The 13,519-nt window shown below is 42.0% G+C and overlaps 1 protein-coding gene across 1 annotated transcript in view; it reads left to right on the top strand.

Moving 5' to 3' along the window:
- Positions 593-13,519, top strand: part of SALL3 (spalt like transcription factor 3) — a 21,991-nt gene continuing 9,064 nt past the window's right edge. The window contains exon 1 of the mRNA XM_021385723.1: positions 593-814. Coding sequence (XP_021241398.1) covers positions 736-814 — 79 coding nt within the window. The 5' untranslated portion in view covers positions 593-735. The remainder of the gene's footprint in view (positions 815-13,519) is intronic.

Below are 13,519 nucleotides of genomic sequence, written 5' to 3'. Positions count from 1 at the left end.
TGATGTGAAGAAAAAAAAAGAAATCAGGAGGGAAAAAAAGCGAAGAGAACAGAAGAAAGCAGAGCAAAAGAAACTGAGAGCCGGGGGAAAAGAAAGACAGAAAGGCGAGGATCGTGACCTCCCCCAAGAAGCGAACCTGGCCCATATGTTGTGCACAGCGCGTGCAGCCCAGAGCCCCGCTGCGCGCTGTGTGCGTGCCCCTGCGCCGCGCTCCGTGCCCGTAGCGGGCGGCGCTGCCGCGGAGCCGCATCCCCCGGCGGAGCCGAGCGGCTAATTGCGGAGCCCGTCCTTCATTTCCATATGCAGCCCGAGTCCGCTGGAGCCGCGCCAATCCGCGCTCGCCCCCAGCACCATTAATCGCCATGCATTATTCACTAGCCTAATTACGGAGCCCCATGCGCGCTCCGCGCAGCCGCCCCAGCCCGCCGCGCCCGCAGCCCCGCGCCGCGCACAGCCCGCCCGGCTGAGCCCTGCACGCCCGCCCGCCTGCCCGCTCGCTCCGCTTTGGTTGCTTAGCCCTGCTTTTTTTTTTTTTTTTTCCCCTTCCTCCCTCCTCTCCTTGGGGTTGGTCGCCTTTTCTGTTGTTGTTTGTTTGGTTTGTTTTGCAACTCGACTTTTTATTTGCGAACAGTTATTTCCAGCCCCCTCCCCTCGCTCCCAATTCCTCCCCCCTTTCCACCTCCGCGTCGCTGATGCCTCTGCAAAAAGCAGAGTCAAGACGGCTCAGTTAGCAGCATGTCTCGTCGAAAGCAAGCGAAACCCCAGCATCTCAAATCGGACGAAGAGCTGCAAGCGGAGGTAGTTTCCGAGCACGGTAAGGGCTCCCGGCGCCTCTTTCTCTGTCTCTTTTGTGAGCGCGTTTCGGATGGAGATAAGTGCGTTTACGGTGCTGGTGAGCACGGGAGCGCAATTACTCCGCAGCGGGAGAATGGGGATTCGAGCAGCCGGGGGAAGAGGCGGCGGAACTGAGAAGTTCGCAGTTCAGCCAAGTTTCGGCAGCCCACCCCCTGCCCGAGCGGCCCTCCCCGCGGTTCCCCTCCGGCCATCCGAGCGCTGCTCTCGCGGCGGGGCTCTCTGCTGGGCCAGGCCCTGCCTCCTTCCCTCTAACCGGGCTCGGGCAGCCGCACGAGCGGACACCCGGAGCAGCACCGCCTCCTCCTCTCTTCCGTGCTTCTCTCCCTCTCCGTATTTTTTTGCACCAGCCCGCCCCCACTTTCCCCCCCCATCCTCCATCTCCCCTGGAGGTTCGGGCCGGAGCCACGCTACCCTCGCCCTCCGGCACCAAAGTTGGCGGCGGCCGGGCCCGGGGCTGACGGGCAGCGGGGGTCCCGCGGGCTGGGGAATGCGGGCTCCCAGGACGCGCCCCCGGGGCGGCCCCGCCGCGGTCGCTGCCCCGGGGAGCCCCGCAACCGGGCGCGGGCTTTGGGGCGGCGTGGCTTGGGAGAGCCCCTTCAGGGCTTCGGGCGGAGGCAGCCCCAGGAGCAGCGGGGTGGACTTGGGTATTTCCGAGGAGCCGGAGCGGCTCCTCACCCCCCATCGCGCTGCCTCCCCCCGCCGCCTCCCGGCTCTGAGCGGTGGGAGGTGACACGGAGTGCCACCGCCGCCACCGGCCCCTGTCGCGCCGGCTGCAGGCGCCGGGGAAGGGCTGTTCGCTCGCCCATCCGCCATTCCTCGCTCCCTCCCCACACGCAGACACACCACACTTGCTTTATGCATCTGGCCAGCCCGCTCTGCTTTTGAACAAGTGTCTAAAGCAGGACGGATTCGGGCTGTAATTACTCCTAATTCCCACCTCGCTGGACTGTTTGTAGAAGAGAGCGGCAGGTTTTTCTTTCTTTCTTTTTATTTATTTCTTCCAATTTAAATAGCCCTAGGCACTGCAGCGTGCAAAGGCATGCCACAGCCCTTCCTCGCTTACCCCAGGCTAAGTCGAGGGCTTCCACTTAAAAGTTTTTCTTTCCTTCTGTGCATGGAAGCTCGCTGCCTTCTCGGCTTCTTGCAAAACTAAGTAGGAGCTCCAGTGTTTTCTGCCTTCCGCGTAGGCCCCTTGCTTTATCCCCTTTCCCTCCATTCAAAATGAAAAGAGAAAGAGTCGTTTTCCTGCTCCAACGCTATAATGACTCGCAAGTTGCTTCTGTAGGTGGGGAAAGGCAACAAAGTTGGAGCCCGAGGAGGATTTTGGCTATTGTATCTAAACTTTACCGCCTGGAAGCTTAAGGCAGTGTGAATCCTCTTCATCAGGTTAAAACATCTGTCAGACTGGCAAAGCTTTAAGCCCTTCTCGGGGTGACTGGGAGCCGGGATGTGTCCCACTTGGTCAGGGCAGTTAGGAAGGGGCTGCTGCAACTGCTCCGGGAAAACCCACTGGGTATTGACAATAACAGAGAGAAATGCTTCCTTCTGTCACAGCGGAGCAGCACAGCAATGCAAATAGGAGGGATTTTTAGGAAGCAGTGGTAATGCAAAATAAATCAGTATAGGCAAGTAGATGAGAATTATGATTTTATTATGCAAAAAAAAAACAAAAAACAAAAAAAAAAAAAAACAAAAAAACGACCAACGACGATTAGCTGAACTCAGCCTCTGTTGGGGTGGATTCTAGGTTTAAGAATGTTTCACTAGTATTGCAGACTTTTAAATGCTCCAAACCCTCTTCAGTACAGAAAAATAAAACCCTGCGACTTCATTAGGGCACTCCTGGTGAGTTAATAAATTGGGGAAAAAATTGTTAAACTAGGTTTTTGTTTTGTTTTGTGAATCTTATCTATGTCCATGTCACCCGAGATTAGAACAAGAGATATGCTAAAAAGAAACGCTTGCATATGGTGGGTAGATTAAGGACAAAGAATCTTTTTGTCATGGAAATGTTTTTTTTTTTTCCCCTTTTTTGGGGGGTTTTGTTTTGTTTACTTCATCACATAGAATTTCTCACACTTGGTTTGTTTTGTATTGCCCTCAATGACTACATGATCAAATGAATGGATTTATTTCTGCCGAATGAGAAAGACAGTCTTTCCATCAAAAGGACTACATTGCATCCCAGTGAGGAATTTTAAAGCGTTATTATTGTGGTCCCTGAATAGCACAAAATCGGCTTTCACAGCAGCCCTAAAATGCAACAATGTAAATACTTTTCAGCCTTAGAAGGCTGTTATCAAATTGTGCTGTGTTTCCTTTTAATAAAACATATTTTAATTAATAGAGTGAAAACCTTCATAGTTAACGATTAACAAGCTGAAGTAGAGCTGTTGGTTTTTCACTTTCATTTGAGATCTGTGAGCAAGGTGGACTCAGCATACACAAGCAGAGGGCTATCTAGTGCGCATTAATGCAGTGTAAATCATTTACGTGCTGCATTAGGAAGCCTAACGATTGCTATACCGAAAGCAATTTTATAGGCCAGATATAATGAGCGCTCCCAATCTCACAAATTAAAACACTTCTCGTCAAGCCAGTGTTTTTCATTTCTGTTCTCAGCTGTAATCAAAGTATCGCTGGAGTTCCTGAGCGTATTTTGCAACAAGCCAAAAACAGTTTCCACAGCGCAAGAGTATCTGTCAGTTTGTTTAAAAGCAAACTGCCTGAGCAGCATTATTTGATCCATACAGCCCTTTCATTAATTTGGCTGTTATCTTCAATGAGGGGGGGCGGGGGAGGGGGATGTTGTTAACACAAGATTAAGCAAATCGAGCTTATTATTTATTTAATAAAATCATCTTGAATACCGCCTCAAAGTAGACTTTAAGTGAAGCGTTTCAAAATGAACGCTCCCTAAACACAATCCTTAGAGTGAAGGGACGTTCCTAACAGCAGAAGGAAACCTGGGGCAGCCTGGGGAGCAGAATGGCAGGCTGACATTAGGCCGTGCCGCAAGTTGTCTGCACCCACCGCAACTTTCCTGGTAACATTACCGCGGGAGTTTAAGGGCCATAATAAAGAATTTTATGGTGAGCCTGGACTATGGCGTAAGAGAACTACATTCAAACAGGGCAATGTCATAACAGTGAGAAATTGTCTGAATCTGAAGACAGTTGGAAATGCCATCAACTACAAATTTACACTCAAAATTTGATTGTTGGAAGGGAGGTTCTAAAATATATTTTTGAAATTATTTTGAGAGGAAGTGTTTACAAACAACTAGTGATGACGCATTACTTGAACGCTTAGGCTGTAGAAGAGCAAATGAAGGATATCTATTAAAAATATACTTTCAGGTTACTAAATTAGAAGGTAGGATGCAAATAATTTATAAATAGCCGCAGAAGGATTCAAATGGCTGCCTTGGTTTCTCAGTAAACGTAAAGCTCTTCTCAGTAAACTGTAACAGCTGGAATTACATTTCTAATGCGCTTTCCTAATTCAACAGATAACAATTGAATCAGAATTATAGATACAATGCAAAAGTAGGTACAGCATTTGTAGTTTAACAAATGGTATAAGAAAAAGGTTTTTTACATGCTGAGAAGTGCTTCTTACAGTGCACAAGTGAATAATGATGGCAACAAATGATACTTTGGACTTCTTCATGCGAAGTTACTGGCAAAGATAGGTGAATGGGATACTGCACAGCAAACCGTGCAATGACAGTGTTCTGATGTGTTTTCTGCAATCATTTTTTAATTACTGAACCTGCCTGTTTTTTTTCTCCCCCACTCCTCAATGCAAACAACATTGTGTAAACCAATGGCTCTTTATCACACTGGTTAAGTGGAATTGGACGGTGCAGTTCTGAGTAGCTCGTAACTGCACTCAGTGTTCCTTTGGAATATGTACACAGACACGCATGCTCCACTGTGGAAACAGCATCGTCCTGTACGGAGCAGCCAGCTTCGTGTGAGTGTGTTTACTGTATCTGCAAATATATTTTGAAAGGACATTCCTACATGCAAGAATAGAGGTCATTCCACATCATATAGACACTGCTGCCTTTAAAACTTGAGAAGTCACAAACAGCTGTCAGGAAATGTGAAACTTGGGTGATTCTTGCTAATGTCTGTTCTGAGGCAACTGTAAGAAAGATTTTGTTTGTTTGATTTCAAAAATAAAAGGCCAAATAAGTATTGTGGTAAATGGCCTCTTTGATAAGAAAAGATAGTCAAAACTTCTTTGTATCAATAGTTCTGGTATTACAATAGAGATGGCATTAAAACTATGTAACATTTGTATTTATATAATTTTTAAAATATTCCAGCCGCTTTGATCAGTGTTATCAATAGAAAAGTACTTGGAATAATAAGGCAGCTACAACAATCAACCAGTTTGCTGGTGTAGATATAAATGCTGAAAGTAGACCAAACTGGGTCAGATTTTATCTGGCGCTGCTGATCTTGTGGAATTCTTACCATATCTCAAGGTAGACATTAGGGCTCCCTTTTTTGGAGCAGGAAGAAGGAAATTTTGAAAGGTATTGGTTTAGAATCTGTGTAATTAAGCTATTAATATGCATACATTTAGCTGCTGATAATTACTCGTCCTTGCCTAAGGAGGAGGAAAAGCTACAATTCCATTTTCAGAGTGAAAATACACAAATTAATAAAGAGAATTAGTGCCGTTTCTGAAAAATACTTTGGTTCCTAGGAAGATTTTCTTTACATTTTTCCTTCATTTGATTTGTTGACTAGCCATCAGGCCAAGCCTGGGCAAGCCTATCTGTTGACTATCCATCAGTCAGGACACGAGTCAATCACTTTTGCTGATAATAATCCAGGTCTGGCAGGAAATTAAAATGGCTGAGTACTGACACTTTTCAGAAAATGAAGTACGCAAAAATCATTTTGTCTATTATGTTACATTTGTAAAATGAGAGTAATTTGCTAGTTTTTTTTCCAGAGGAAGCAAGAGTAAATCCAGTTCCAGCAGCAAATTTTTATCAAATTGTACATTTCAATGCAAAGGGAGAAAATACTGTTTCCTTCACCTTCTTCAAATTTACTACTAAACGTAATGAAGGTTTTCCAGCAGTAGAAAAAAAAGAAAGAAAAAGAAAAATGGAATAAAAAGACGTGAATTTGGGACAAAATATACTATTAGGAGCTGGTTCAGTTGTCATGCAATGGGCATAAAGTACATTTCTTTTTACTGGGGGAGACCTCTTAAAAGCTGGGCAAGCCAGAAAAACAGTTGTTTAAAAGGATGACAGAAAGCACATTTTTATAACGCGTTTATATGAACATGAACAGATAGGTGACTAAAGAGTGGATGTTTTATCGTATTGTCTTGCTGTAGTTAGGGTACAAGCAGTGAGCACACTTGGGCAGCACCTATTACGAAGTAAGCTAAATCTTTAAAAGGAACCTTTGGATAACTCTTATTGCTCTTTGGATAACTCTTATTGCTGAACTCTAACACTGTTTTTTTCCCCCTCTTTCACCCCCCCCCAACCCCCCTCCCCACCTCCCTATAATTTGGACCCAATCACTGGCTGAAAAAGAAGCAGAAAAAAAATCCCAACTCCTGCCAGAGAGCGAAGGGTGCCGGAACCCCGGGGAAGGCTGTCCGTCCCCCGCAGGAGCCGTGGCCCGGCTGGGTGGGTGCTGGGCGGGGGCCGGGCAGGGGCCGGGGTGGGTGCCGAGGGTGCGGGGCAGCGCTCCGTGTGCCCGGAGCCGGACGAGGTGGGGGGGCGGAGAGCCCTTTCGTTTCCCGAGGAGCCTCCGGGAGGGTGGGTAGTTAGAAGTGCTTTGACAAGGCTTGCTGATTTAACCTTTGCCTGCTTTGCCCTGCCAGGGGTGGCCACTAGATGTCAAGCTCATAATACAATTAGTACATCTGTGCAGTTGACCTTGGCAGTGCGGCTTACCACTGTTCTGTTAAGTGTTAAGACTGAATTTGAGTATTAACTAGAGATCCCTGCGAGTTTGCTACACGCTGTACAGCTTATCAAATGCCCATCTAATTCAGCACAAGTGTTTTCAGTTCTTAGAGAAGGAAAAAGGTTTCCTTTTGTCAAGCCCAGCGTCCCGAGCTGCTTAATTAACCCTGCAGGTGCCGCAGTATTTTAGTTTCAGTTAATCAAAACCAACTTAGTGGTCAGTTTTTCAGGAGATCTCTTCTACTACTGCTGTTTGATAATTTTATTTTATCATGTTGTTGATGTGGCAATGTCCCCAGAGATGGAAATGATGAAAGCCAGCAGTTTTGTTTGGATCCCTATGTGGTTTGCTGTCCAGTGTAATACTGCAGTATAGAGAATGGTAAATGAGCAAAATGTCTGAGCTGTGTGGTTAGCATTGTATCACTTAGAGTTTGCCCTTTCAGTCACTCCTGTACGTGAATAATTTTACTCAAAGGATTAATGCCATCGTCTCCTCCTGTACTTGTATATTCAGTTCTGAGATGCTTAGGAAGTAGAGGAATGGGTCCTCCGTTGGCTTCTCTTACTGTGATCCTCCAGGCACAAATTCCTTAGCACTCTGCCGTAGTTGTTCAGAGAGCGGCCAGCATCATTCTGTAGCGTTTTAGTGGCACAGCTTGACATGTGGTTAGTGAAACACTTTTCAAAATAGGAAGGCTATGCAGAATCCAGTGTCCTGCTTCTTGCTGTTTGCATCTTTCTTTTTAAACATCTTCTTTATTTTTCATATCAGCTATGTTAGAAGTATTGAGCGCAATTTTTTAGGATTCCAAGTAAAACTTGTGTTCCAAATAAACTTCCTACAAACAATACTGCACACTTCAAAAGTAATGCCATAAATATGCCATAAAAGCCAACCAAGTTGCTCTTTGTATAATTCTGAAAAACATAATGCACATCTTATTTAATATCATATCTTGCACATGTATTCAAAACAATTTGTGAAGCTTGCATCTGAATACAGGGAGCAAGGCACCAGTGTTTTAGATAGCAAGTGCTTCACTGCGCAGATTAGGAACTGCAAATATTTTAAACAGATTACAGTTAGTGCCTGTGCCACAGGTGGCTGTTACTTAACAAATTCTGAGATTTAGGCTGCTGAATAGATCAAACAAATTGTGCCAGGTCAGTAACAGTTTTTGCATGGCAAGAGTGCCCTCCACTGTTCAAATCTATACTAACAGCTTTTGTGGTCTGAGAAAAAGGACAGAAAATTTTTCTATTGAGTCTGGAATTTCTTCTACATTGTTAAACACAGTAGGGGTCTCTATTTGTCTCCTCCTGTTTCACAGCTTGGGCTCAGTATGTGATAATTCATCTTTCTTTATGGGATTCAAAGCTATCATAAAGAGTTAAAAAGAATTAATTTGCAAGAAAATAAACGTGTTCTAACAATTTAAGAAAACTTTCTTTAAAAGCTCTGTCAGTTATAAGAAACGATAAAGCTAAGGAAAAAGTAATACTGTTCTCAACGATCAATACGTAGTTAGAAGGCTACTGTTTCCATATTAAGGTAATTTTGAAAACAAATTCATGTTTTTTGAATATATTTTCATAATATATTTAAATTGTGTATAAAATAAGCTTGTTTCTTATCACAGTAAGAATAGTAAATGATTGTCCTGTGTCTGTGAGGTATGCTCAGTGTTATTCGTAATGTTGCTTGTTTAAATACACAAAAAAAGGCTGTGAGCTACACTTTGAATTACTAGAATTGCATGTGAGATCTTATGTTTTCATAGTTAGCAGACATTTTATCTTTAGCTGATCTTAACAATCACAGGGGTTTCTCTTGTGAAGCTTCCTCACAGTATATACGCTGCCTCTCAGTTGACAGTGTCATTTTTCCTCTTGAAAGAAATTCCCATATTTAGGAAATATTTATACATTCTTGATACCAGCTTTGTAAGACTGAAGCTGAGGAGTTAGAAATAGTAATAACTCATACAGTATTTTCTCGTGCTTTTATTTATATTATTGCATATGATCTAAAAAAGATGTTTCAGAAAATATTTTGTTGATGTGTTTGATTGGATTCCATTCCCACACACTTCTCTGGTTTTGATGCTTCAGGAGAGTATAAGTAATTTGAAGTAGATGAAAGCAGAGAAAATGTGGATGTTCTTACCTGATTTTATCCAAGTGTCTCCAAGTGCAATTTGAGACTTGTGTGATTCAGGGTAAAAAAAAAATAGCAAAACACTGACTTGTCAGAGAGCATCTTCTTGGAATACTCCCTGTTTCATATAACCCAGAAATTGTTTCCAAGAAGTTATTTCCATATACAAAACTGGAAGAGATTTAATTCAAGACAAAATAAAGAGATTCAGGAGCAAAAGTGAAGGGCGACAGACTTGGTTGGGGCTTTTTCCAGCTGGAAGCAGTTCCTAAGAAGGGCAGCATTTAGTAAACTGTACGTTTTTGGAATGAAGCTGTCTAGAATGTAACATTCAATATCAGTCCTTTTCAGAAAAGTATTCATTATATTTTCCTTGCACGTGGTGCGCAGAACAGAAAGACATATGCCGGAGTAAAAACACGGAACTAGTGGAACTGGGCTTACAGATCCTGTGTGTGCGATCAACAGCTGTAGCAATTTTTTCTTAGCTCTGAACACAATTTCCTGTGGGCTGAAGGAAGCCCATCAGCCCTTTGCCTGCTTGCCTCCTGCCCCACAGCAAGAAGGCCTGCACCTCCCTCCCGGCCACGCACAGCTCCCTCCTGCGGAGCTGCGGCTGGGTGCACTGCACACCAGTGGCAGGGCAAATCCCCACAGCGCCAGTCCCTTGCACCTCTTGCACTGAGTCAGCAGAGCATCTGAGCAGCTTCAGGTATCACGATTCCAAAGTGACTTTCTCAAAATGCCTGAGATTGAGTTTTTGTAGGCTAATTTTGGGGCCAGACCCCATTTTTGCAAAGTGGCAGTGCTTTGCTGGAGCCGCTGCAGCTCCAGTGGGTTGGTACCTTCCTAGGAGTCTTCCCCGGGTACCTTTTGAGAGATGCTGGCTGCAATTTTTCACTGGTTTTCATAGGGTAAGCTTTATGTGCTGTAATTCATCTTGCATCCCATAGCAGCTTCAGATTAGTCTGTTGGCTGTTGGACTGCTAATGAGAAAAAGAAAATAACCGGGATGTTATTAGTGGCTGAGATCCTGACTACTTGACAAAACTCCCATTCAACACCTTTTGTGTAAGTAAGATCTGCAAAATTCAGCCCGTCCATAAGATTAAGCAACTGCTCGATTAATTTCCCCAAAGTCCTTGAAAATTTTTACTGCTTCACATCCTCACTGTAATAATATTAACAACTGTGTCTCTTCAGAAAGAAAAAGAGAGAGAGAAAAAAAAGAAGGAAAGGAAGGAAGAAGGAAAGAAAGAATTAAAATCATATTTTCTTCTTAAGCAAATCATTTTGTAAGATATCAGAAATGAAAGCAAGTGATAAAATATGTAGAAATACAAAAAAAGGTATATTTTCTCACAGCAAGTATAAGCTGAAACTAAAAAACAATTTTTGGCTTAATATTTTAACAGACCTAATTATTTTTTTTTAATAACTTGGAGTGATGGTAACATTTTTTATTACTTTTTGTCATTCGTAATGTAACTGCATTTTAAAAAACAATAAAATATCCTTTCCAATGGGGTCGTATGCTTTTAAGCCTTATTCCCTGCTGAAGTTGGTGAGTACTTATGCTTCAAAAGCAACAGTGCAATATATGCCTCCGTACTGAAACTGGTGGTGTACTCTTTCTGTCGCATTAATTTTAGTGGCACTTCTAAGGTGAGAAAAGGTCTAAGGTGAGAAGAAGTTTCTCGTATGAGTGTAGGTTATTGGACTAGACCCATAGTCTGTCTTTCTGTGGAGACTCTCAGTAGCCTCAGTGTACTGATCAGGGAACGGGCCATCATCCATGGAAAAGCAGCATTTGCTTTGTTGTCAGCTGTGACATCTGCTTGCTTACCAGTACATAAAGTGGAAGCTTCTAGAGAGATTAACTATTTTCATTTCTTAAGAAGTGCCAGAAAAATTTATCCCAAATGGAAACAGCTTGTGAGTTTTTTTTCTATATCTACTTTGAAGTCAGTTTTCACAGTGTGGGCAAACCTAGCAACTTATTAGCATTTTTCTAAAATATTTTTCAAAAGCAGTCCCTGAATATTTCAAGACAGGTGATGAGATGGATGCGTTTGGATTTGTCATTTGAAGAGTATTCTCAGCATTTTTAGGGCTTGAGAGTAGTGGAATGAAGGAATACAAAGTGATATTGAGAAAATAGAGCTCTGAGTCCTCAGTTTGTATGGGCGAAAGCCACATCTTACTATTTTGAAATAGTGCAAAACTTGTAATTAATTTCACTGCGAACAGAAGAGACCACTGATCAGCTGAGAAATACCATACTGATTTTTTTCCGTTTGTACTTTTCACTTGGAAAATTATATTTCAAATGTAAAATCTTCTTCCTCAAGTTTGTGCGTTAGCTCACTAGACTGGATATTATCTTGAGATGATGAGGCAACAGTAGTCTAGATTTCTTTTAGAAGTTTATGTATTATATGTATTAGTTTTGATATGTAGAGGTCATGAGCCTGTCTTAAAAATGCCTGTTCTGAAATAAGATTGTGAATATTCACGTTTGTTCTTGAGGATTATTGTACAGTGTCTGAAATAGTTAGCTTATTGGTGTTTGATCAGTTCACTGTAGAACAGCCATATTTGAAAGGCTACATTTCCTGAATTCAGTGCTAATTTCTTAAACCTTTTGCGCAAGGTTTAAGCTCTCTGTAAAAACAGAAGATGAGCAATGTATTAGATGAAAATCTGGAAAAGGAGCCACCCTGTTTGCAGCTTCTTTTACCATCAATCCTCCTTTGCAGCTGTGCTTTAAAAGTAGTAGTTGTTGTATTGATGATGATGATGATGATAATAATAGGCAGCTCTTACCCAGTCCGCCAGGTTTTGGAAATTAGCGCTAGGAAAGCTGCTCAGTGAAAGCCTTAGGAGAGACATGGTCACTCTGTGCATGGTCGGTAATACCAACCCCTGAGCTCAGTAGTTTCTGAACAGGGCGGGAAGATCAGGCCTTCCGACTGTAAAAATGTAAATCTGCAATGTAAATAAAGCTTTGTTTGAGTTGTCTTAGTTCTAAAAGACTCTGGAGAGAGGCTTGTGTGGGTGCCTCGCTGCTCTGCACTCATCATGCTTTCACTTCACAGAAACTGAAGTATATACTGAAAATGTGATTTGGAAGACTGCTTTTTCCCTTACTCATTTTGGAAGGCTTTAGATTTTTCAGTTAGTCTTTAGGATTCTTGTGGCCAGTAACACTTCCACTCTTTTTCTGTAGTGAATCGTGCTATCTCCTGTGATATTTTTGTAACACATCATGAAGTTACATTTACAGTGAATCATTTACAGTAAGGATTAGTATAGTATTGTCTAGAAACAGCTTTGTATCATCAGTCTTAGCCCAACCAATGCAAGGTTCCATACCTTATGTGGAAGTCTTAAATAATATGAGAATACTTCTAATTACATTTTATTCTCTCCTCCTGAAAGGAAAAAAAAGGGGAAGGGGGGCAAATGTAGTAGTACTCAAGAAGAGGTTTTCTTTTAGCTGACAGGTACAAAAGTATTTGTGTAAATAATATTTAATTATATATATGTATATTTAAAGTGACAACTTTTCAGTTGAAAATTTTGGTCTATTATACTGACAAGCTACTCGAACCACATATCTTCAATGCTCTGTATTGTATATATATATATATATATATATATATATATATATATATATGTAGTGACGTTGTAACAGCTTTTTGAAGGTAGAGTTTTGGAAGGTACAGGGGAATAATGTTTGAGATGCTCTACAAGGACAGGAAACAGATAATATTCACAGCACAGATTTATCACCATTATCAGACAAAACTCTGCGCTGAAACCTGTAGGGAGTTTTAGCTCAGGAAAGACTGAAAGAACTGACATGTAATTTTGTCAAAAGCAATTTTGTAGTTACCGTTCTGTATAAAACTCTTTTCTAAAAGTAACTGTCACATCTCAAAAATTACACTTTATTTTCATAGCTGTTTCTGTTCTAATTATCAGTTCTATTTCTTGGCAACATTATTTTTAGGCTTTCTACTCTGTTGCTAGGTTTGTTCATTGCTAAATGAAGCTTTGTTTATAGTAAGCATAGGATACTGAGGGTATTGGCCCAATTCTGCTCCATCGAAGTAGGTGGAAATTTAGCTATTCATTTTAGGAGAAACAAGATTGGACGCTTTATTTGCTTGCTATGCCTATCTTCAATACAAATCAGCTATGCCTTTGCTTCTAGCTATGCTCAACCTCATTACAGATACACATTACATTCCTTACTCTGATGGGATACTTAGACTACTTGCATTCTAATATCAAGGCAGAATTTAGTAGAAGAATTTGTTAATTTTAGGCTACTCTGATTTTAATTTTTAATTGAGCAATATTCTCATTACATTCAAGTATGGTGCTAATTGATCTAAGTTCCAGGAAAATAAAATAAGCTTGCAACTTGGGATATCGTGATTGCAAAAACTTTCTTTCTTTCTTTCTTTCTTTCTTTCTTTCTTTCTTTCTTTCTTTCTTTCTTTCTTTCTTTCTTTCTTTCTTTCTTTCTTTCTTTCTTTCTT

Source organism: Numida meleagris, chromosome 2 (genome assembly GCF_002078875.1).
Source record: "Numida meleagris isolate 19003 breed g44 Domestic line chromosome 2, NumMel1.0, whole genome shotgun sequence".
In the NCBI taxonomy this organism is placed as follows: Eukaryota; Metazoa; Chordata; class Aves; order Galliformes; family Numididae; genus Numida; species Numida meleagris.
The sequence above is the reverse complement of the archived record's forward strand: the minus strand, read 5'-3'. Positions and strand labels throughout refer to the sequence as shown.